Genomic DNA, 23,719 nt, shown 5'->3' on the forward strand with positions numbered 1-23,719 from the left:
ACAGGGACTTGGCCAGGACATAGCATGGGCACACAGCGTGGTGTTTGTTTGCTGCAGGGGAAGAGCAGGGTCAGAGCAGGACAACACAGATCTCTGCATCCTAATGAAGAATATTTCTATTCTAGTTTCAAGGTTTATTTCAGTAATTTATAAGTCATTAAGCACATGGAGCCATTATACTGTGTAACCCAGAAGCAAGCAAAATAGATCTATATTGTTTATATTAGCATAGCTTTAGTACATCTTCCCTTTCTGTGAACAAAAAAGAGATGTGCACAATAAAAATTATGCTGGCAGTGTTCAGCTTTCCCTTTTTCAGTAGAACTTCTCCTCTTTGTTTGTCCCAGGCAGAGCATCACTCCGTTCCTTCACCTGAAAGCATAAGTTCTTAGCCAAACCCAAACCATTTCCCAAGAGGAAAATCATCCCCATCACCTTGAGACCCTCCAGACAAGCTTAGAGACACCTGCTGAGAAGCACAGCAAGCACCAGTCACACCTGACACAAACCAGATAATGTTCATTTCCACTGAATAGAACCCGATACCCAAATGCATAAGCCCTTGATGTGAGGTCATGCTATTGAGGGGCCAGGTCTTCTCTGTGTCCTCACCCACAGGCTCCTGCATGAGGCAGATGGTCATACCAGTAAGATTCACCAATATGGTCACAATAACAAACTGCAGTGGTACAGACAGACTTTCTTAGCATGACTTTTGTGCTGTATTTTCTTCCACCACTCTCCCATAGTAGTTTTACCCTTTGCAACAAGGAACTACAGCTTCGCTCTAGGCTGGGATCAGCTCTAGACCAGACCTCTCCAAGCAGACACTGTGACATCAGGTGACACTGACCCTGTGCTGAGCAGGGAACAGCTGAAACCCAGAAAGGGGTCTTGGAGGCACCAGCCATTCCATCAGGAGCTGTCACAGAGCAGGGCTCTCTGGAGAAAGTGTTTCACAAGTGGTACCCTTTTGAGGTAGTTTGGCATGTTCTTGCTTTTCCACCATGGGCTGAGCCCATTAGAAAGACTTCTGGGTCTTTATTCATATTTTTAGAAATTTCTCTTATTCTCTAAATCAAGACTATCAGTGCTGCCCATATTCTCTCTCTGTGGATTTATCTATGAGATGACTCAGCTTCAAGGCTTATGTGGTATTTTAGAGTCTCTGATAACCTTTAATGCCTCTCTTCATTTAGCAGTGAAATTCAAATGCTGCTTCTTGAGAGTCTTTTGTGAACCCCAGAGGTTGCATGATTCCTACAGGCTGATTATTCTTTAATGTCTATGGGGGTTCCCTCCAGGCACAGAAGATTAGTTTTGCAATGCTGCTCTGAGTTTATTTTAAAAAAAAATATTCAGATAGTTGCCATGAATTCTCAAAGCAGAGAGAACATCCTATTTATTAAATACAGTTCTCACAGGCACCAAATAATATCTTTTTTCAGAGTACATTTGCATTAACTGCGGCTCCGTTCCTTAATTAGTTCCACATGCAAAAGTCCCCCAGCGTAACACCCCAGTGAAGAAAATGAGGCTGGTGTTTAAAACAAAATAACTTAAATTCTTCAATTTAGTCCCTAAAAGGCTGAAACAGCAGCTCCTGGTCCAGCAGTGACTCCCACACATTTCAGTGGATGTTAAATGAGGTTCTAAAGGAGCTACTGTGTCAAAAATCTCTCAGTTGCTGCCAGGACACCGCTGTCAGATGGGCAGGATGCTCCCACACCTGCACCACAGGCTCATGCTCTGCCTCCAGCAATGCAAGCTATCTTTTTATCCAAAAATCAGGCGCCCCTGCTTCTGCCTACCACAACAGAAGCTATTGCAGAGTCTCCCCCCACGCCACTGGTGTGTGGGTGGCCAAGTGAGATGCAGAGATCGTTCCTGGAATCCCACCAGCTTCCCCCCTCCGGCACCCACAGGGAGATCTGGGTGCTTGTGTTTTGCTTCTTTCACCTCTTCCTTCTCAGTACTGCTGTTCTGCACTCTCCTGGATGCAGCTGTCATTAATTCATAGAAACAGCTCCCCACAAGGCTCTGATTACAATTCTCCATGGAGCTGGGCTCACATTATGTTTTACCTGTGAAAGAATCAGACTGGCAAGGCAGCAATAGGAGACTCCCAAGGCTGGGTGGTAGTGGGATTTCCTGCCTGCTCTCCCAGAGGGTCAGGTACCAGGCACTTTCTTCATTCCTTGCATTTTTCCAACTCACACAACCTGACTCCGTTTACAAAAGAAGTGTTCAGCATGGGGGAGTTTCCACGGTGCAGAAGGCTCTGGAAGCTGATACTTTCCCAGGGCTCTGGTCAGAGGTAACTCAGTGTCACTGCTGCCAAAGTCACAAATGGAAGGCTGGTGAGTAATGGTATGAGCAGTAATTATATACAAGCACTGCACAGGATTTTAGTTCCATAATCCCTGTGGGTCTGCTCCCCCAAGAAGACCACCAGTTACTGCTGTTGAGAGTTCAAATCTTAAATTTGTCTTCTGATGGTAAAGGGTCAAAAAAAAATTGTGTGGAGCAGTGTGGGATCACAGTGTTGTAAAATGAAAATGCTCTGCATTTCTGGCCATCTTGCCTTCTACGCTGCATGAGCTGAAGCTGGGAAATAGCTGCTGCATGTTGGTATGGGGATGGAAGTAGTGCTCTAACTACCAAACTTTCAGCAAAAGGCAATAGGATTCAAAAGCATGTGCTTAAACTATTTCTTGGCTTCAGTTTGTACATTCAGAGGCCAGGAAAGACTCATGAATGGTGACCATGAAAGGGTAAGAAAGCAAGAAAAGAAAGGAAATAATTATTTTCTTTCATTACAGTGTATTTTTACTGTGTCACACACATAAACAGAAAGAAACAAGTGCAGGAGTTTCACTGAAATGGTTCATAACATTTCCTATGGCTTTGTGCAATCATCAGTTCACATCTGAACACCCACAAAATTTTTCATTTCAAACACTCGACCCACCCACAAGAGGTAAATATTTGTGTGGTTCTTTCATTGAGATGATATCAATCTGGAAACAGATGGACAGACAAGAAGGGGAAGTGCACATTCAGTTAATAGGAGCAATGAATCCTATCAGTCATGTCCAGAAGGCAGTTTGCTGCACATTGTGAGATGCTGTCATATCATTGTCCAAGTGGAGGGCGTGACCACAGTGTGCCTAGAGCATCCCAGAGCATCTAAACACTTGCCAGTGCTGTGGCACAAACAGGATTAGAATTCACCAAACTGAGCCCTGTGATGAGAGGGCCTGTGGATTTCCAGGGAAACATCACATATAACATATAAAAATGTCTGGCCTGGTGGTGGGTGTTAGATGGGGATGCTTTGCTCCAGATTTTCTAATTGTTCTTGGAAAAATTTAATCTGCTCTTCGAGGTCCTTCTGTTCAATCAGCAAGGAGGTCTTGACTTGAACAAAGTGTTGATAGTCCTGGAGCTGCTGCTCTGTTAGGTATTTGGCAAGGATTCCAGAGACCACACGTTCTCTCCGATCCAGATTCTCCTTCAGGTCCTTTGCATCTTCCCACTGTTGAGACAAGAGCTTGTGCCGTTCAATCAGCGATTGCTAATGGAATAAAAAACAAAGCAGCACACCATGAGAACCCATCATTCCTGGCAGACTCTATTTCTTCATTTGGAAGCCATAGTTGATTTAATTTAATTATTTCCTCTTGTGGGCTTCGTGTTCCACCTGAGGCTTTTTTCAATTGAATAACTCATTCTTGTGGCTTGAAAGGTAAAGACACAGTGAATGCCATGAAGGCTCACTTCTCCTGTGCTGCCCTCATGAAGAGAATCAATATATTTAACATTCTGGTTATTTTAAAATATGCTGTAACAATCTTCATTCAATTAGAAGCTCTTTAGGGCATGTATCCTTGTATTGTGTATATTGCATGTGGCCAGAGTGCCACTAACACATTAAAAAGATAGAATGGCTTTTATTAAAAGGTCTGTGTTGATGCCAAGATTTTTTTTCCTTTTCTTTTATATAACTTTTATATATCCTCAGTACTTTTAGCATGCATACTTGTAATTCCTTAAGTCTGATAACTTAGCATAGTCCTACTATTCTGCTAGGCCAAGAGACAAGACATCCTAGAGACCTCACACTTGGAGGCTGGAAAACCCTGTGCTTTCTTAAGAAACCAAGAACATATCCTGTAAACTAAGATTTAGCCCATCCAGGGGGAAATTCCTTCAGGATGGGGGGATATCACACTATTTATCCAAGCCTCTCATTGGGGCACCTTTTCTAGATAGGCTAATTTGTAAGGTCTATAAATTGTGTACACGATCTATCACGTGTGTGTATTTTGGTGCATTCCACCTTAGTGAAGCAGTGCACCATAAAGAGCCTTATTAAACACCAAGGTAAAAACCCTTCATCCCTTAACTGTGTCTGGCTCTCAGTTTTTTAAGACCACGAAAAGGCATCAGTGTGATAAAATAACTGTGATGTAGACAGTAAGTGTTCATCAAAGGCTTCTTCTAAAGAGTTGGGACTTGCTTGTTCTACCTTTTTATACCTTTCACCTTTAGCTTATTCTCATTCAGCTGTAATAATTTTCATAGGGGTTACACTGCTGGAAAATGCCCTGTTTCAGAACAGTGCCCATAAATACAGCACAGAGCAATGGTCACTGCTGACACCCTAAAAATGGAGTCAAAGAATGAGACTGCTGGTTTTGCTGACATGAGGGAAAATGCAGTTAGTGGGAGATGGTTGTTAAAAATGTTGGCACTTAACCAAGCCTCTATTAGGCATTTTATTCAAATATTTGAATAAATTATTTACATGTGTTTCCTATGAAGAGTATAAATGTAATACTAGAGAAACAACACTCTCCCTGCCTACCATGAAGTGAAAGTATGAAATACTGTTTAAAATTATTCAGGTTAACACAACTGACATTTTGGAAGAGATGAATCCTGGCTCCCCATTTGCAAACCAGCAGCAAATTACTGGTAATCACACTGCAGGGAAGGATGCTTTTAGTGTTATTCTGGGTGTGAACTATGATGAACCTCTAGAGATACAGGTCAGCAGCAACACAGCTCCAGAAAATCCCAGTTATTCTAAATCTATGATTTTCCTGTTTCCAAAAGAGAGATAACACCAGGTATTGTGTTGATAAAAACATGTCTAAGAACAATAAGAACAGCAGGGAAGCATAATTCCTGGGATAAATTTGGCTTTTCTTCTTCAGCAAAAAGGAGACTTTTCAAGAGTTGAAATTATTTCCTGGTGACATGAGACAATTCCTCATTTTCCATCAAAGTTGGCTAGTTGAGTTAAACCACAGTGAGTTTTATCTCAAGTTATGACCACACCTTCCTGCTTGCTAGGACAAACCCATTTAGTGAAATACGGTTTCAAAGGCAGTAATTAATGCAATGAAATTACCAGTGGAGAAATAAATCCACAAAAAGTCCTGTGAAGCACAGGTTTGGAGCTGCTCCCCAGGGAGCAGCCCAAAGGCTCTCTGGCTTGGAGCCTCTCAAGGTTTTGCTGTTGGCCCCCCAGCACCCAGCTGCAGGCTCACTCTGACTGCTGTGCTCCAGCACTGTACCCTGACCCTCAGCAGAAACCTGCTCTGCTTCAGCCCTTCTCTCTCAGCCACGGGGACACAGCCCATCCTGGGACATAAACACTGCCTGAGCAATAGTTGGTTGGGATATTTTACATCTAACAAGCTAAACAAGCTGTCAGACAAATGAGCTGAGCATAGCTGCACCTGGAAAGAAGTGAACCAAACAAATTCAACACCTTTGTTGTCACTCACCTTCTCCTCAGCCTCTGTGTTACCATCCACCCTGCTCATGGCATCCTGGACTCGGGTGAGGCGGCTGGACAAGCACAGCAAGAGGCTCACCACCTTCTCCAGGTCCCCAATGAACATCATGTAGCGGCCAAATTCATTTGGCTTGCAGAGGTCCTGTACCATGACCTCCAGCTTCTCACCCCACTTGGAACATTCCCTGACTTCCAAGAGAACCAGCTCCTGCTCCTCCCACAGTGCCTGCAGCCTGGATTGGAGAGTGGCCATGAGTTCCAGCTGCAAAAATAAAAAAAATAAAAAAAAAAAATCAGAGAAACTATTATTGCCAAAGAGAATCCATATCAGTTCTAGAGAATGGATTTTCTTCACATTGTCTTGCCAAATTTTTGAATTCTAAAATAATTTTAAGCTACATGAAAGAAAAAAGGGGGGGAAAAGCAGCAATATTTTCTAAGCTGTACTTAATTCTCATACTCTGAAAAGCAAATTTCTGGTATTCACTTTAGCTGGTGATATATTCTCTGTCTCAGAGACCTTTCAATCAGTCAGAAGGGAACTGCAATAAAGATTACAACATGATTACACAGTTGTTCTAAGACATGAGCATGAAGTCCCAGCTCTGTACCAAGCTTTGGAAGAACTGGTTGGAATTTTACTTATCATATGCACAGGAAAAGTCAATTCCATGGGCAAATCAAGCAGGCCATGGTCTCTGGGTAGAGGAGTAATCAGTGGAGGCTGTTTCATAAGGAAATTATATGGGAAAAGGCCTCAAGACTTGAGTGGGAGCACACCGTCAGCTTCTTTGGAAGCTGGACAATGCCACCATAACCAGGAGCAGCAGTGAGACAGCAGGTGATGTGCACAGCAGGAGGAGCTTCACCCTTCCAAGCTCCATACTTCTATCCCTGTCCAGCTATATCCCCCATTCTCTGCCTGTATGGAATTAATTGGACACTGGAATGTGCAGAAGCTGCTGACAGTTCTCAGAGTAAAGAATATTTCTTATTTAGGCTGCCAGTTCTAATTTATTTTACAGATTTTGACATTAGATTTGAGTGTTAAATTGGGAGTTTGCTGCTGCTGCTGCACAGGAGCTGGCTGTGCAAGGAAACCTTTAATGATGATAGATCTGAGTCAAATCAGGTTGGATTTAAATACTACCATTTATGATCAATATGCCAATTTGCCAGGACTTCACCTACTGGCAAAAATTGATTCAAAGTTACCTGTGAAATGTTATTGGGATAAAAATATCCATAGCAATAATGGCATTAATAAGAATTTCTTTGTCATGATGGAGAAACAGTGGTTCCTGTGGTGGTCATCTACATACTTTCTTAGATGTGATGTCATCTAGCTCGTTTGTGTTGTCCCTATTGCTCTTCAGGACTTGGTTTCCCATAGAGGCAGGATCTTTGTTCCTTTTCTTGGTTTCATGTTCAGATTTTGGACATTCTTCTGGTCCATCTCCGTGGCTTTTCCTGCTACTGGAACAGAAAATAAATACACAGTTTTCTTCACAAACACTGAATTCATGGTTTTATCTATCTTGACTTCAGGCTCACTCTGTTCTCACCACAGGAGATCTATAGCTCTATAGCAAAAGATTTACAGCCTAGGTCTGTCACAGTCCCTTTAATAAAGAACCACTCAACCACTTTTCTTCCATAACATACCCTTAGCCTCAGACATTTCTTGGTATGTAAATCAGAAAGCTGTATGTTTTTCTAACAAAACAAAAACAAAACAATGTGCTCAAGTTCATCTTACTACTAGTATATATAGTATCTTTACATTAAAATAGATCAAAGTGCTAGATAATTGGTTTTGTCTACTTACTCATTTTTCTGCATATGCTGTACTTTTCCCTTTTTCCTTTGTGATTTATCCAGCATGGAAATGTTAACAGGAAATAAGCCCTCCATCAGGTCCAAACCAGTTTTTCTAAGAGGATGAGGTATGAGAATGTTCACCAGAGAACTGTCTTTGGCAATGATCTCCAAAGCAAGCTCCTGGTATCGCTGGTCCTGAGAAGATTGCAGCCTCCTTTTGGGCAGGTGTGTCTCTCTCTCCAGGGGAACATCATCGTGGTTGCTGTGCATGGTTGTTTCCTGGGCAAGGAAACCTGGATTTTTGTCTCCTTGGTGAGGCTGAGCCGATGCTGTGTGGAGATGCATTATTCCCTGTTCTGGAGAAGCTGCAGGCTGCTGCTGCTCTGGGAGCTCGAGTGCAGCATTCCCACTCAGAGACTGAGTTCTGCATTCCTCCTCCTCTCCAGTGCTCTCCTTGCTTCCACTTCTTGGGTCAGGAACAGAGGTTTCAGGAGTCTGCTCCTTTTTATCCTGACCATGCACACACACAGTTATGTCACTGTGTTCATGATTCTGGGGTCCATCCTTCTCAGGATCACAGAAACTGTAAGGAAGAAGACAGTTCTTTTATCTGAGACAGTCTCTATATAACAGATATTTTTGCAGACTGTTTAGGAGCTATGATCAAAAGTTTCTGATGTTCTGGTTCTGTCTGGAATTTTCAGTTACTTTTCTGCTAACCTGCAAAACTAGGAAATTTAAGAAAAGCAAATATTTTTTTCCCATAAGCCACTGAAGTCTCCAGAAACCACTGGGATATTTTTGAATGAGTGGAAATGCTTTTACTACCAAAGAGTCAGCATCACTGCCTTGCTGAGACAGAGTTCAGATGTTTATCTCCCTTGATGCTGCTCAAACTAGCAAAGCAAATGTGGAGAGTTAAAACACTAACTTCCTAGCGATGTGTAAATAGCATTGTTTTTTTTTTCCTTTAAAGAAAACACATCAAAATCCCCTATTGCACCGTTCCTGATCACACATATTCTCCAGGACAGGGTGTATCCGAGCTGCTGGAGATGCTGTTTTCTCCAAAGCTCAGATGAGGGAGCTGCGCTCCAGAGATCTGATAGAGCTCGGCAGGGCAGGCACAGCCGCTCAGGGGCACCTGGCACTTCAGGAGCTGCAAACGAGTTTAAAGACTGACCCAGACAGAAGCGGGTGAATATTCCCGTATGGACAAAGGAGGATGTCCATCCACACCCGGGCACAGCTTCCACAGCCTCACCTGGAGGTGCCGGGGCAGCTCCCACAGCGCTGGAACGGGGCTGCTGCACCTCTGGAGCATCTGCTCGTGTCCTGGAAGGGAAAACAGCACACTGGGGTAACCAGCATTTCAGGCAAAGCAGCTGCTTAATTTTCCTCCCATTTTTGTTATCCCCAGCAAGGGAAGCTTATGGTAGATCTCCAAGTAGGTTCACCGATGTTTGTGCTTTTTTGTTTGTGGTTTGTTTTGTTTTGTCGGGTGGTTTTTTGTTTGGTTGTTGTTGCTGTTTTTTCTAGGTGGAAAGGTTTTGGTTTTGTTTGTTTGTTTTTTTCTTTAATCTTTGGGTTGTTTTTTTTTAACCTCTTTTTTATTAATTAAATTGCTATTACACTCTTCCTAGGTAGCATCCATTTATTTTTTAACCCTAGAAAACCAAAAGAACGCCTGCCAACAGAAGATACCTCTACTCCCATAACAATTCAGAAATTCAGCATTGGTGGAAGTTTGTCAGTCTCTTCAGTAGGTGGTATGCTAAATTATTTATTTTTTGGCTCTTCATCATCTTTATTCTCATCAACAATATTGACAGCTACTGTCTTTCAAATTCAGAAGCCAAAAAACACTGGTCATTTATAATGACCTATAACGACCTTTTTTTGCATAGGGCTCTAATGAAGTTGCTGTCATTAACAATAATGACTGCTGGAACACAAACAGCCTCATCCTGCATACAGCACGTTGTCTCTGCAAATGCATCTTCCCAGTGTCAGAGTCACCCTTGACTTTCTTTATGCCCCCTTTAGGTACTGGTTTCTTACCTGTGTGGAAGGAGGAGTGCATTTTGGTCTCTCAGGAGCTCTCCCAGGTGCAGAACCACCTGCCTGTTGGAGACTTTCAGCTGATGGACACTTGCTGGTGCAGCTCCCACCCCCTTTGTTGGGATTGCACCTGCTGGTCATGTTGGGTGGGGGAGCAAAAGGAAAAGGAGGAAAAACATCTGGTGATTTTTGATCAGAGACAAGTTGGCAGAAAACCTCATAATTTTGCATTTTCCTGCTTCCATTTAGGTTGGAAATGTGGCCAGGAGGCTCTTTAGGATTTGGCAGCCTCTTCTGAAGAGGTGGCTGATGCAGTGGGAGGTGTTGTGAACCACCTGGTCTTTGACTGAGTTTCTGTTCCATGTATTTAATTAGTGCACTGCTCTGTATTTGTTTCAGCTCTGTCCTGGAGACACTTGAACTGGAAAATGCCCTTCCTCTGTTCTCCAGGTCCCTTCTCCTGGATGCCACTGCATCTTGTGCAGTGATTTCATCCCTAACTCGACTCCATGACACTTCCTTATCCATTAAGTGGTTGAGTTTCTCAGGCTCAGAGTAGCACAGCTTCTTTTGCTCTTGGGTTACCCTTTTCCTTCCCCCTGCTTGACCTTTTTGTGGCCTCCTTATTTCTTTGTTTCTGTTGAAACTTTCCAAAGATTCTAGATGAGAAGGGGAGCAAGGAACAGGTTTGGCATCCTCACTTGCACTAGATAATGAGAAAGACCGAAGGTGTTCAACTGATGGCCTTTTAGAGGATTTCTGTCTCAGTCTGACAGGCAAACTCATCTGTAAGTCTTTTCTTTTAAAGGAGGTTTCTTTGAGAACCTTTTTCTGAGCCACTTTAAGTCTCTCTATATAGTCATTCTGGAAATTCTCTTCTGGGAATGAGGCAGGACTCCTAAAAATGAGATCTTTGTCCTGGAGCAGGAGATCAGAAGCACTGCACTGATGGTGGTGGCTGCTCCTCTGAAGCTGATGGCCTTCACTTTGTATCTCTAGACCCTGTGCTGAGGCAGCACAGCTGCTTGATGGAATTTCCTTTGGTGAGCTCCTTGAGTCCTTGTTGGAGTGCTGGACATGGGTGCTTTTTCCTGCAGAAAGATAGTAAAGCATGGGAGTTGCCTGCCTGGTTATTTGTTCATGAGCATGGTCCTCCTGAAGTTTTCTTGAGAGCTGTGTTTGAAATACAGGCTGGTGTTTCTGAACAGGAGGTTCTTCTTGTCCCAGACATGTGCTGAGGTCAGGACTGCTGTTGTTACCCTGGTTTTCTTTCTGGACTTCACGGAATGACTGAGATGAGGAATTTTCCTTTGGTCTGGAAAAAGCCATTTGTCTTGTGCCATCACAACACTGCTTCCTTCCCTGATCCAACTCCTCACACTGAGGCTGCTGCACTTCCATAACATTGCAGTTGCAGGACAGTGGTGATCTCTGCACTTTGTTTTGCTGGTTTGGGATAATATTGCTCATAATTTTTCCTTCAGGATCATAGCACTGATTTTTGTCTGCATAACTGTTTGGCTTCCTAGGAGCATTTTTATTTAGAAGAGCATTCTCCATATATTTTAATTCTGAACTGTCCTCAAACACATCCTGATCCATGTCTGAATGCCACTCAGCATGGAGTGGGCCCTGAGCACAGGGCAAAGACTTTTTCCTCTGGCTGGGCCCTGGCACAGTGCTTGGCAGTGCTGCTTCTCTGGCACTTGGCTTACGCACAGCCCTGGGACACTGTTTGACTTCCTGTGTATCATTAACAGCATTGGGGTTGGAATGTGTTTGCTGATAGGATTTGGAGTTCAACTCTTTGGGAATTTTATTAGCATGACCTGAATTATAAGCAGAAAGTATTTTGGAGACATTCACCACAGAGTCTGTCTTTAAATATTCTTGAAAAATGAATGAAGAAGGTCTGCTGAAAATGTGTGGATTGCTTCTCTTTGTAGGTTGCTGTGATGGGCTCTGCTCTCCATTTTCCTCTCTCTTTAGTGCCTGAACTTTTGACACCTCATTTGTAAAATCAGAAGAAAGGCCCTTGTTTTCCAGAGTCTTTTCCCTATCCAGCTCTACATCTTGCTCTGTAACTGCACCCCAGTGTTGGTTCCATGGTACATCCCTCTCTGCTGGCTGGCTGTCCTGCACACCAGGAGCTGGCTGCATACTACACTCAGCGTGCCCTTCAGAGCCTCTTCTCTCTCTTGACTTCTCCAAGTGTCTGTCAGTGATGTTATAGCTGTTGAGCTGCCTGGGAGGGGACAGTGGAGGTGCTGCCAGGGATGGAGGTTCCTGATTTGAAGTCCTCTGGGTAAGAGTAATTCCACAGTGATCTGTGAGACCGGTGCTATGAGAGCTGTTGTGGGTACCCAGGTCTGGTGCCTTGTATGGCTGGGTGGACCTGAGGTCAGAGTGTGCAGCTCTGAGATTATAAATTCCTGTTATGTATTCTGTGTCCATGTATGGGACCTGCTCTGGAGGCACACAGAAATATTCACCATAGCACGATGGTGTGGGGTACTCTGGAACATTTGATCCCCCCGAGAAAGAGCTGTAAGCAGAGTCTGCCCTTCCAGGGAGGTGCAAGAGATGGTCCATGATGCTGACTGACTTGCCTGACAAAAGAGGATCATTTTCAGAAGAGGTCACAGGCTCTACCAGCTTCCCAGTTCTGCCACCTTGCCTGTGAGTCCATCTTTCTGTCTCATTCCCAGCTGAAGTCATGTAGTATTTCCAGAAATCCAAGTTTGATTAAAAGTCCAGAACCGAGTTGCTAGAAATGAACATTTTTCTCTACAGTTACATTCCAATAATAACTAGAGGATCCTAAAAAGAAAAAGAAATGTGTGAAAAGGACTCAGTAGGAGGATTCTCATGCCACATCTTGGAAAACCTTTCCCAGACTACTATAAAAAGAGGCTTGAGACTGACAAAGCATCTTGGTGAGACATTCTGCTGCCAGTCCCAAGTCACAGATTTTAAAAGATGACCAAATATTTATGGCTGCAGGTCAAAACTCTCCTGCAAACCCTCAAATGGACTAGGAAAAAGCACCAGCACAAAGTTCATGTACAACAAATATACAGTTTTTGCAGAGTCTGGAAAATAGATTGTGTTTATCAGCAGCACTTGACAGTTCCTCTCTGATTGTTTTACATGATGCCCATAGTTTTAGTTTAATAAATGTATCTCCACAAGCAGCAACCCAATGGGCCAAGAAAAGACAAGCAGAAGTTTCTCACAGCAACAGCATCACCCTCTCAGCCACCTCTGCCAGCTCCAAACCCCCTGACGTGCTCCTAGGCATAATAACCTCAAATAAAAGACTGAACCTGAAAACAGAGTGATGCTAACCAGCAACCCTGTTTAGTAATTATTGTTTAAACCAGCTCTAGAAACTGATAAGTTATTAAAAGAAAGCAACCAAATGATCTTGAAAAGCTTCATCAACAAGCTGCTCCAGTAAAAGGCTTTCTGAGCAGACAAACTGTGTCCAGATCCCTCCACAATATTACATGTCTGATTTATTCAAACAAAGGTTGAACTCACCAGATGCTAATCTGCCATTCCCAATATCATATTTCTGTGGTGGGACCTCAAAAAACTGTCAGAAAGAGAGGTTTCAGGGTGATGTTTCACTTTAATATATAAAAATTGCCTTGTTTCAAAGACTATCCTGGTATCATTCATTTTGAGCCAAGGGAAGAGATGGATAGGAACCAAAATACACAAATTAATCTATAAATGAACCTTGGGCTGGTGGGGCACACAAAATAATTTAAGTACTTTCTGGGAAATTAAAACAGCCTAACACCACAAAGTGGTAATTTGCCTGATGTTTTTTCAGTGTTTTTTTTTTTTGTGTTTGTTTTTTTAACATTTCAGTAAGAAACCAACTCAAGGATTTCTGGAGTTGTCTCCCTCTTTACAGATGATTTAAAACACAGCTGAGAAATTTAATTGTCTATCTGTGAATAACAGGATCACAAAGGAAATAGGAATCAGTGGCTGGTGATGCCATTCCCCATCTTTTTCATAATGGCCTTGAAGTATTTAAAGAAGTAAAAACCTTGGTGAAAGGAAAACCTTGGATTTTCTGAAACCACTGAGGGGAAAAAAGCAGTTGAATGATTTCAATGACACTAACTGCAGACTGGGAGGATATCACTGTGTATTTGTGTATTACACTGCAGTTACATTTCCTAGGCAAGCAGAGCCCTGCAAGTCTGGTCCATGGCAGTGGGGACCTCTGGGTGTCCCTGGTACCTGGAGGTGCTGTGGGTGCACGGGATCAAATCCCACAGGAGCCACATTCCACAAGAGATCCAGAAGACAGATTGCTCTGTCATCCTTATCTCCCTTGTTTTAATTAAATTTTTCTCCCAGTGGAATCTCTCCAAGCAGCTCTTACTGATGGTGCTGTAAAAAGACTGAGCCAAGGCTTCGTCTGGGATATGCTCTCACATTTCCATGGAAGATAATGGAGCTACCCTGACTTACAATGAGAATTTGGCTCTAACTTTTCACAGTAATGTGTAGAATCCAAATAACTGTTGTGATTTAGTTCATGTCTATCAATGGAAGTACTCTCCTGGTTTCCTATACCAGTCATTCCCAAGACCTCTTTCCCCCATTGTTTCAAGCTCCTCATTGGGATTTACAATGAAGTTGGCAATACAGAGAAAAAAAAATTTTGATTCAGGTATTTATGATGATACTAGAGGTAACAGGAAATACAATTTCAGTATCTGAGAAGACTGAGGTAAGAACTTCTGACTGATAATGAAACACACCTTAGGGAAAACTTGTCTTATTTCTTTTGAAGAGGATATTTCCTAAACCCAGACAGAAGAATTGTTTATGTGTTCAAAGAACTATGTGGAAACTGCCCTCTCTTTCCCATGTAAGCAAAAATCATTAATGTCCTTAAAACTCAAGTGACATGAACAATGACATTATTGTTCTCAGTGGGGAGGAGGTAGAGCTCCCTCATGGACTGTGCTGTCTCTGGGTCTCAGATGCATTCTGGCAAGGCTGGAATACAATTCCAGCCAATTCTGCCATTCCAGACTGGCTTGCAATGCTTTCATTGTAAACCACTGAAAGCAAGAAGAAAAATGTTAAATTAAAGTATATCACAACTTAAACCACTGAAAAATGAAGGGAATTGTATTAAAAGTGTAGGAATACAGGGAATTATATTCATTCCACGCCCAAGGAAGAAATAAACCTATTAAAGCCACTATCAACCTACTAAATTCCTAAGTTGTTTTCTTGTTGTTTTTCACTGTTAAAAACAGAGGCTAACTTAACTTCTATCCACATCAACCTGTTCTGTTCTAGGGAAAGGTGATTTGCATTGCACAGTCTTGAATTCTTTGCAAACAACTCAGTATGTCAAAGCCTCATATCTGGCAAGATAACTCTGTACAGAGAAAACCAAGTGACTCCAGACCACAGTCAGTGAACAACTCACCTGTCTTATAAAGGTAAGATTTCTTAGAATTGCAGCTTGGTCTTGTTTGACCTCATTTAGAGTTTGCTAGGTGCCATAATTGATCTGTAAATCACCTGCACTTATATACAATGCTTGCCCAAACAAATCATCACCCATCAGAAACACAAGTATTCTCTCTATCAAGTCTCTGATTTACCCTCAGCAACCCAGGAAAAGCAGCCCCTGGCACACAACAGTCTGCAATAATTTATCTTCCTGTGGAGTTACCTTGAAGTGACCAACACAATCTTTCCATCACAGAAGCAAGAATGAGGATTTTCCTTAATAAACACAAGCAGAGTTCAAACCTCTCATTTTGTGTAATTGCCCTTTTTATACAAATGGCTCCATGAAAATAAAGGGGAAACCCACAGCTATTAATCTGGATCAATCTACAGTACACAAGTGTTCTCCAGAGGAGAACAAGTGTGCAAAACACAAAGCAAACACTTTGACCAACCTAAATATTATGTCATGCCCACATTTCTGGATGACCTGTTCCTTATCAAACTGGATGTAAATATTAGCTGAAATTCTTCAGATTCCAATCTGTTGCACAGTCTGCAGCACCTGACCCATCTGTTTCCCAGGCTGTGAGATCTCATTGCTACCCAAAGATCACCTGAGAGACTCTTGCTTTAGCAGGTGATCCTCCTGGCTTTTCCAGGGCAGCCTAGAGAGGCCAGGATCCTGGGGAAGTCAGGTGCAACCTCTGGCATCCCAGAAACCTTCAGCAGGTCCTTGGCTGGTGATCTAGCACAGGTTCCCAGTTCTGCATCCAGGTTTTCCTGGATGGAAACCCATGGCCCTGCACAACATGGATGTGTTCTCAGTGACTCTACCTCTGAGATATGTCTGGAAATAAGAGCTGCTCATCTGACCTGACTCTGAAATGTCCAGACAAATGTCCAAAGTCCTTGAATTCCATCACTTAGGCATGACTGTTGAAAGGGTGAAAGAAATGGAAGGATACTACATTCAGGAAAGTGTGGCTGGCATTGCCTTTGTGCCCAGCATCTCTGGAAGTCACTGTTTCTCTCATTCTCTGCCTCTTCTTTTTAATAGACACTTTCCCTTTGTTATTATTTGTTTCTAGCCTATAATCAACAATTTTATCCCCTTGGACTTTCAACTTTAGGTTTCAAACATAGCAGATTATATTGCCTTTGGTTGACTGATAAAAACACACTTTCTGCTAATCTGTATGTTTTTTGCTAAGGTTTCTGAAGACTCTAACCCCCATTTTTCTCATTTAGTGCAATTTCTGGAACTATTGTGCAAGTCACCAAGGATGTTGTACATCAACACCCAAGGACAAAATCCCACATTTGGCTTCCAGGCCCAGTGGAAGACTCACCCTGAGTCTAGGAGCCAGGGAAGTCAAAGTGTCACACAGTCCCAAAACAGAGCCTAAGTGGGATTTAGAGGAGGTTTATGCCTTGTGTGCGCAGAAATAAATCTCACCATAGTCTGAGGAATGCAAACATTTCCAGTAAAACCCATGGACACACACTTGAGGCTTTCTGGAACTATCCAAGTGTTGTAAGAAGGATGAAAGTAATAACTATAAAATGCATCTCAGTATCCCCTTTCTTTGCGTAGGGGCATAGACAAAGCTTCCTATAATTCCTCACCCTGCTATGCCAGGTTCTAGAGAAAGAAGAGATCCCTGGTGACCAGCACAGGAGCTTTTCTGGAGCCTCTGTACCAGAACGGGTCCATCCTACACCTTCCTGGCATCACTTCCCATGGGCATGACATCTCACTGATGTACAGAAACATCTGGCATTTTCCTAACATGCCTGCTGGGTGATGAAAAGCTGTGGCCCAAATAAACTGCTTTTGGAGGTGAGAGCTATGGCCCAATCTCTGGCCAAGGGTTTAATGAGGAAGATCAGGTTTGGTAATTCTTCACAGTCCCAAGAGAGACCTTTTCTGAGCACCCAACAGAGTCTGACCTTTTTATTAGAGCAGTCACACACTATGTACCTCTCCATTGTCCTTGAATTCCCTGACTTTCCTTGTTCACCCTCAGAAATTTCTCTTGTTTTCCATCAGCATTAGCCTCTATGAAATACCAGATATTTATTTTTTCTTCTGCCTCTGTAAGTGCTTCTCAGAAAATGATTTGGCCAGAAATCACAGGTTCATCCCAAATGTATGCATTTCTTCCCAATCATTTCTATTTTATCCCTTTTAATGTCATCATATTTTCCTTATTTCTTTTTTAAATATAATCAAGTTCATTTGATGTTGTAAACTTAGCCCCATACTACTTTTACAGGCTACAAAATCACCACCAGAGCATGAAAAATTTACAGACTCTAGACCACTAAAAATCAAAAAGAAAAAAATGTCTAATTACATTGTTGATTTTTAGCATGTCTTTAGAATAAATATATATATATTATTAATTAACTAAATAATAGAATATAATTTAATTAATATATAAAATAAAGATGTTTTCTCATTTCTACCATGTTGACTGCTTCCCAGCAAGGCTGTCCAAGAAACATCAGTGAAAAATAAAACTCTCATAGTCTCCCTGACCTACTCCTGGCTGCACTAAGCTTCCCACAGCTTAGGCAGAAAGTCAAGCTCCCAAGAGAAGAAACTGGCCTTTATACAGGGAAAATCCAGTTCAACATTTCCTTCTGCTGACATGGTTTTATCCAGAATCCTATGAGCTGGTAGTTGGTTAACAATCTGTGCAAGCACAGTTTTAAAAACATGTTCATTATTAATTATCTGTAATTAGAAAAACCCAAGTGCTTATAATAGGCAGCATCACCAGATGCCACACATCCCAAACCTAACGTATTCCCAGCACAGCTTGGATCAGAATTTTCCTGTTTCAGCTTTATCAGAGCTCTTGGAGAGCTGATGCTCACTCAAAGTTACCAGTGAGGGTTGGCTGGCTGGGAAATGTCATGAAGTCATCTTATCTTTGAAGAACTGTAGTTGTCTGGCACTTACATATGCTTTATTCTAATATAAAACTATTCTCCAAAGCCTTATGGATGGCTCTGTAATTGCAGTCCAAGAGTCCTTGCCAGAACAACACTGCAGATTCCAATTTCTCCATGCTGTAGTTATGGTTTCCACAGACAAACCTGCAATGAGGACAAACATTCCTGCTTGTTCCAATTTCAGGCAAGGATGGATCCAGAGGCACTGACTGGGGAAGGAGCAGTGTCCAGTTCACCTTAATGAAGTGGGATTTTATATATATTATTTATGTATATAAATGTATGTTTATATAATTTAAATTATGTCTTCATGTGGATCAAAAAATTCATTCTCTGGTCCCTAAATGTACTAATAAGCTTTTTGTTGAACTTTTCAAGCTTTAGACTATGTGCTATGAACTTCATGAAGATACAGAAACACACTGTCTTCACTACATTCCCAAAGTTATTTCCATCTAGGGAAAACTGATAGGTAAAATATGGGCTAGAGATTCCTACCAGACCTTCCCAGAGCAGAGGGTAACATGATCAAGCTGGATCACCTAGAATATTGCCCTCTTAGCACTCCTCCTAAATACAATTTTTTAATACTTTACTACTCTCAGTAAATCATGTAACTTTTCCAGTCTTTCATAGCAGCAGTCTAAAATATAATTGGCAAACAATATTAGCACTTCAATTTTCTTGTATATAAATCAGGGATTATGAAGCCATTTAAATTAATTTATATAATTTATATTTATATTTAATTTCTTATTTTGATATAGGAGGCAGAAACTACTCCTTTCCAGAGGATGCCTGTTTTCAGTCTAATTCATCCAGACATTAAACAAAATTGTGCTTGCCTTTGGGCTGGGGCAGACAGTAATGCAATATTCAGTTACTACAGAACATTCCACTGGAACAAGAGGAAACCACTAAATATACACAAGAAATAATATATTAGACTGCTCTGTTCCTTTGGCAAATATTGCATTCCAGTATTTTCCCATAGCTTTTGTTTGGACAGAATTCATAATTGTTTATGCTTAATCTCACCAAACATATCTCTGGTTTCCACAACAAAAAAATGAAAACTTGGATTAATAGTTAAAAATAATCTGGAATATCCAATAGTTACATTGGAGCAGGTTTAGTGGTGGGGTGGTAGTTGCTTGCAATTAGGGACAGAAGTCAAAGCCTTGGTCTGCAAAGAGCATTCACTTTTTCTCAGAATGGTTTGGGTTGGAAGGGTCCTTAAAGATCACCTTGTTCCACCCCCTGCCATGGCAGGGACACCTTCCACTATCCCAGGTTGCTCCAAGCCCCGTCCTGCCTGGCCTAGAACACTTCCAGGGATGGGACAGACACTTCTCTGGGCAACCTGTGCCAGAGCCTGACCACCCTCACAGGGAAGAGTTTCTTATCAATATCTAAACTAAACCCAGCCTCTTTCAGCCTCCCTCCAGACATGCTGCAAGATTGACAGGAGATGTCAGAGGAAAAATGCTGGGGGAAGCATAAATTAATTCAATTCTGGGAAAATGCAGCACTCAGACCTTTTGTGAGAGACTTTCCCTAAGCAGGTGATTCCAGGACAGGTATTCTGATCACAGGTGAGTAATTCAGAGAGCAGGGGCAGTTTCAGTGAGATGGTAAACTGGGAACATACAAACAAGGGATCAAGTGATTCCCTGTCTGTAGCACTTCATACCAACTAGTCCCCATCCAAACAGAAAGCTGAGTTTTTGCAGATCCACCTTTCTCTATTTAACCCATTCTACAGAAATTCCCCTCTGAGGCCCCAAATCAGTTCTCTGTAAACTGCATTTCACCATTAGCCTCAATCATTGCCTCTGCTGGAGAATCATTAAGTACATTTTGTACCAAAGCAGATATTTTCTGTGTAGAAATGTCTACCTGACAGACCCTTTACCCAACCCATTTAACACAGACCTAGATTTTATTTATTCTAAAAACCCCACATTATCAAGGATAGAGCAGGGCTCCTGTGATTGTGTTAGACCCAGGTGACACGAGACCATCCATGTCCGCAGCAGGAGTGAGATTGGTCCCTCACATGCTACAACATACTGATAATTTTAGCATTTAAAGATAATTTTTATGTTACAAATTCAATTCTGTCCTCAATGATTTGGTTACATTCACACACTCCCCTATGAAAATGCCATCTTTCACAGTCAGAGATCCCAAGGACAAGCCCTGAAGTTCAGGTGGCCTGCTGCTATCATGAAGATGGTATATCAGACTGTCTTGTGTGTGTGCCTAAGACAGCTTCCAGCCCCAAGTTAAACATTTCAAAATTTGGTTTTAATATTTTCCAACCCACCCCATCCTCTATTTCCAGGCTGTTTTCTGGCTGTTACAGAAGGGTGCCTCAGATGGCAGCACATGGACTTTGGCAGCAGATGCTCTGCATGACACCTGAGAGCTGAGTCAGCCCTTGGTGGAGAGAAAGGATAGAAAACACAACACCTAGACACCTGCTTGTCCAACATTATGCTTTCTTCTCTCACCACCACCCATCAGCTCATGCCTGGCCCTGGATGGGCTCTTGCAAGATGTTTAAATCACCCCTGCCCAATGGACCATTGTCTCTGCCTGCCCTGCACTGCTGAGTTGGGATGACACACTGTGCACCTCCCAAACCAGTAAATGGATGGTTCCAGAAGCACCCACACACTGGCACATGTGCCACAGTGCTACAGGCACCTGGCATCCAAACCCATATATCACACAAACTCTGCATCAAACCCTGTGAGGGCCAAGGACATGTGTGGTGACCCCCAGCTGCACAAGGGACACTGCTGAGATAAAGGAAAATCTTTTTATCAGAAGAGACGAGTGAGCTCATCCAGCACACACTGTGGTCCTCAAAAGTCTGCACCTGGGATCTCACCAAATCCCTCCCCAAACATTTGCACTTATCCACAGCCTAAGGAGCAGTTACTTAGACCATGGATCAGCAGAATCATGTTCTCCAGACTTACAGCAAACACAATACAAACAACAAAGTAACCAGAACGTTATTTTCATTCTTTTCTTGCATAAAGCAAATACATAAATAGACAGCACAGCACCTGCTGAAGACAATATGTACCAGGTACAGGCATCTAAAATAAACATACACACTCTGAGATGTTGTTTGGTTCTGTTAGAATCAGAACTACAAAATTATTTGGGTTAGAAGGTACCTTAAAGCTCATCCAGTTCCACCCTCCATACCATGGGCAAGGACACCTTGCATACACCAGGTTACCTGTTAGCTTGAGCAATCTGAAGGCATGTTCACAATGAATACAGACAGTGAAAATTTTCTACCTCCAATATTCTCTTTATAAAATGGAAGCCAATTCTCTGCTTCCACAGTCCAGCTGTGCCCCCAAAAAAGATCTCATAGTCAGTGAAGCAGAATTTCTGCAGATCACAGCCTGAAGAGTTCTCAGTGCACTCCCAAGTATCAGAGGCAATTCCCATTTCTCACCTGGTGACCAGGATGTCCCAGGGCCAGTGTGCAGCTCCACAGGCATCACAGCAGCAGGGTGACTGTCCCAGGCTGGACACTGCCCTGGGTTTGTGGCACTCTGGTGCACAGCAGAGGTACAGTGGCAGTCGAGAAGGAAAGCAAGCAAACAGTGGGCTGGGCTATTTCATTATCTCACCAGTCAATCATTAACAGCAGGGCTGTTTCTGCCTGAGCTCTTGGCTGGTGGCCATGACTCCCACGTGGGCAAGATTGAAAAATTCCATGAATTTGTTGTCAAGGCCACAGAGGAGAGACCAGGTGAGGCCTCTCTGCCCTGGGACCCAGAGCACTCCTGGGCATCCCACCAGGTTGTCCCCTCTGCAGGAGCATCCCCAGCTGTCCCCAGCCTGGGGTCACTGTGCACAGGCCAAGAGCCCTTGCTCTGGGGCAGAGGAGAACCACTGCTAGACAAAAAATAACTAAATCCAACTGAAAATTGTTAGATTTAATCCAACAAAGGAGTAAGATTTGATTTTCTTAAAAGATGTTTTCTTAGGGGGAGAGAAAAAGGGTTGTACAGTAAAAGTTAATGCAGCTCAAGGCAACTCTGAAGCTGTGTTGTATTTGCTACAGTTTTTGTTTTGTGGGGATTTAAAATTATTTCTAAATACTTTGTTCATAAAAATGTACAGAAGGCACACAAATTGAGGCTTTCATCTACATTGTGTGACTCTGAATCAATTCAAACCTCTGCAATAAGTTATTTCTGCCTCCAAATACATGTGATGAAGCCAGATATAATTTATAATGGCCTTATTCAGTGAAATGAATTCCCACTAGCTTCCAGATGGGCTTAAAAAATAAGCTGATTTTGTGCCACTATTTTTTCCCTCAAACTAAAGTGGATAATGCCATGCAGGCCACAGCTCTATGATTTGTTATGTAATGTCTCTCAAGGGAAAACTGGGCATTCTTCCCACATTTCCTACAAAAATACCCTGCTCACCTGTTGCTGTGTTGTTTTTCCATGTTTGGAGGGACAGAAGTGGTCTCCAGTGGGGCACAGACTGAGCCTTTGGGTTGTGCCTGGGCTCTCCCTGCTCCCCAGCAAGGCTGTGCCAATGCCAGCAGAGAGAGCTTGGAACTGGCTTTACTGCAGAGCAGCTGGAGAGGACAGGAATAACCTTCTTGGTAGTCTCAATCCACTTCTCCCAGGCATGAAGAGCTTCTGGAATACTATTCACTAATTATTCATTTAATCCACTCTGTTTCTGTGAGCAACCACCCAGGCTCCTCTTCAAAGTCCTGTGTACAAATAGACCATCCCACAGCTCAATTTCTTTTTTACCAGCACATGTGTTCAGTAATTCCCCAAGTATGAAGAAGGGTTCCTGAGAAGTTACTCAGTAACTAACTCAGTGTTTAGTCATTGCATTTAATCCTATTTTCACAGCAGTGACTTGGTATCTGATTGTGTTTTGCAATAGGAGGTGAGGGGACATTTCCAGCAGTCCGAGAAATGGGAAGGAATAAAATCCTGCATGGTGGGAAAAAGACAAACCTGAGCAATTCTCCTGCCAAGTGATGAGCAGAGCTCTAATTTGGGGGCAGAGCTGGCAACTCCAGTGGTGCCTCCTCTGCACAGAAACTTTTGTACGTTCCTTTTCCCAGTGAAACATTTGTTCAGGTCTTTCAGAGAATGACTGAACTGCAGACAAGCCTGGCCTCAGTCCTACAGGAGTAATCAGGGTTCCAGTGCAGCACATGAGAAAACAGAGTAAGTCAAAGCCATCATTCCCACCCTGCACCTCAGAGAGTTAATTCACCAGCTCCTGCTTCTTCCAGGACTTGAACAGCTGAACCCTGTAGCAGAGCAATTCACTGTGGAGAGTTTGGTTTGGCTCTGGGATTTGTCACAGATCTTTGTAAGGTTTGGCCCTTATATATATAAGGAGATTTTTAAAGACATTCCAGCACATCAGAACTGTGTCCAGACTTCTCCAGAGCCATCCAAGTTCAAAGGTCCTTAAACCAAGTGTCTCTTACATGCTAATTGGGGATGAACAACACTCTTTTAGCACACTCTTGTCAGGATAAACCCA

General features: G+C 42.6%; 1 protein-coding gene across 4 annotated transcripts; it reads right to left on the minus strand.

The window, feature by feature from the left end:
- Positions 1–113: 113 nt before the first annotated feature.
- LOC107210799 (protein Shroom1) lies at positions 114–21,777 on the minus strand. Of its 4 annotated transcripts, none has more exons than XM_015642089.2 (7): positions 21,636–21,777; positions 9,692–12,511; positions 8,895–8,965; positions 7,638–8,213; positions 7,132–7,282; positions 5,799–6,071; positions 114–3,577 (listed from the first exon to the last, which is right to left on the minus strand). In XM_015642089.2, exons 2-7 carry the CDS (start codon positions 12,407–12,409, stop codon positions 3,323–3,325), a joined length of 4,044 nt encoding a protein of 1,347 aa, XP_015497575.1. In that variant the 5' UTR covers positions 12,410–12,511; positions 21,636–21,777; the 3' UTR covers positions 114–3,322. The 4 variants fall into 4 exon arrangements, with proteins under 4 accessions (XP_015497575.1, XP_015497576.1, XP_015497574.1 ...); XM_015642090.2 differs by having other exon boundaries at positions 114–3,538; positions 7,132–7,285; XM_015642088.2 differs by having other exon boundaries at positions 7,132–7,285.
- Positions 21,778–23,719: the final 1,942 nt, after the last annotated feature.

This window comes from Parus major, chromosome 13 (genome assembly GCF_001522545.3).
Source record: "Parus major isolate Abel chromosome 13, Parus_major1.1, whole genome shotgun sequence".
NCBI lineage: Eukaryota > Metazoa > Chordata > Aves > Passeriformes > Paridae > Parus > Parus major.

Excerpts from the sequence above, each read along its gene's own strand:
- LOC107210799 (XM_015642088.2), bottom strand. The coding sequence starts at position 12,409 with ATGACTTCAGCTGGGAATGAGACAGAAAGATGGACTCACAGGCAAGGT. Across the intron at positions 8,966-9,691 it reads GCACTCCTCCTTCCACACAG|GACACGAGCAGATGCTCCAG; the intron begins GTAAGAAACCAG and ends TTTCCCTTCCAG. Across the intron at positions 7,286-7,637 it reads CAGCATATGCAGAAAAATGA|TAGCAGGAAAAGCCACGGAG; the intron begins GTAAGTAGACAA and ends TTTCTGTTCCAG.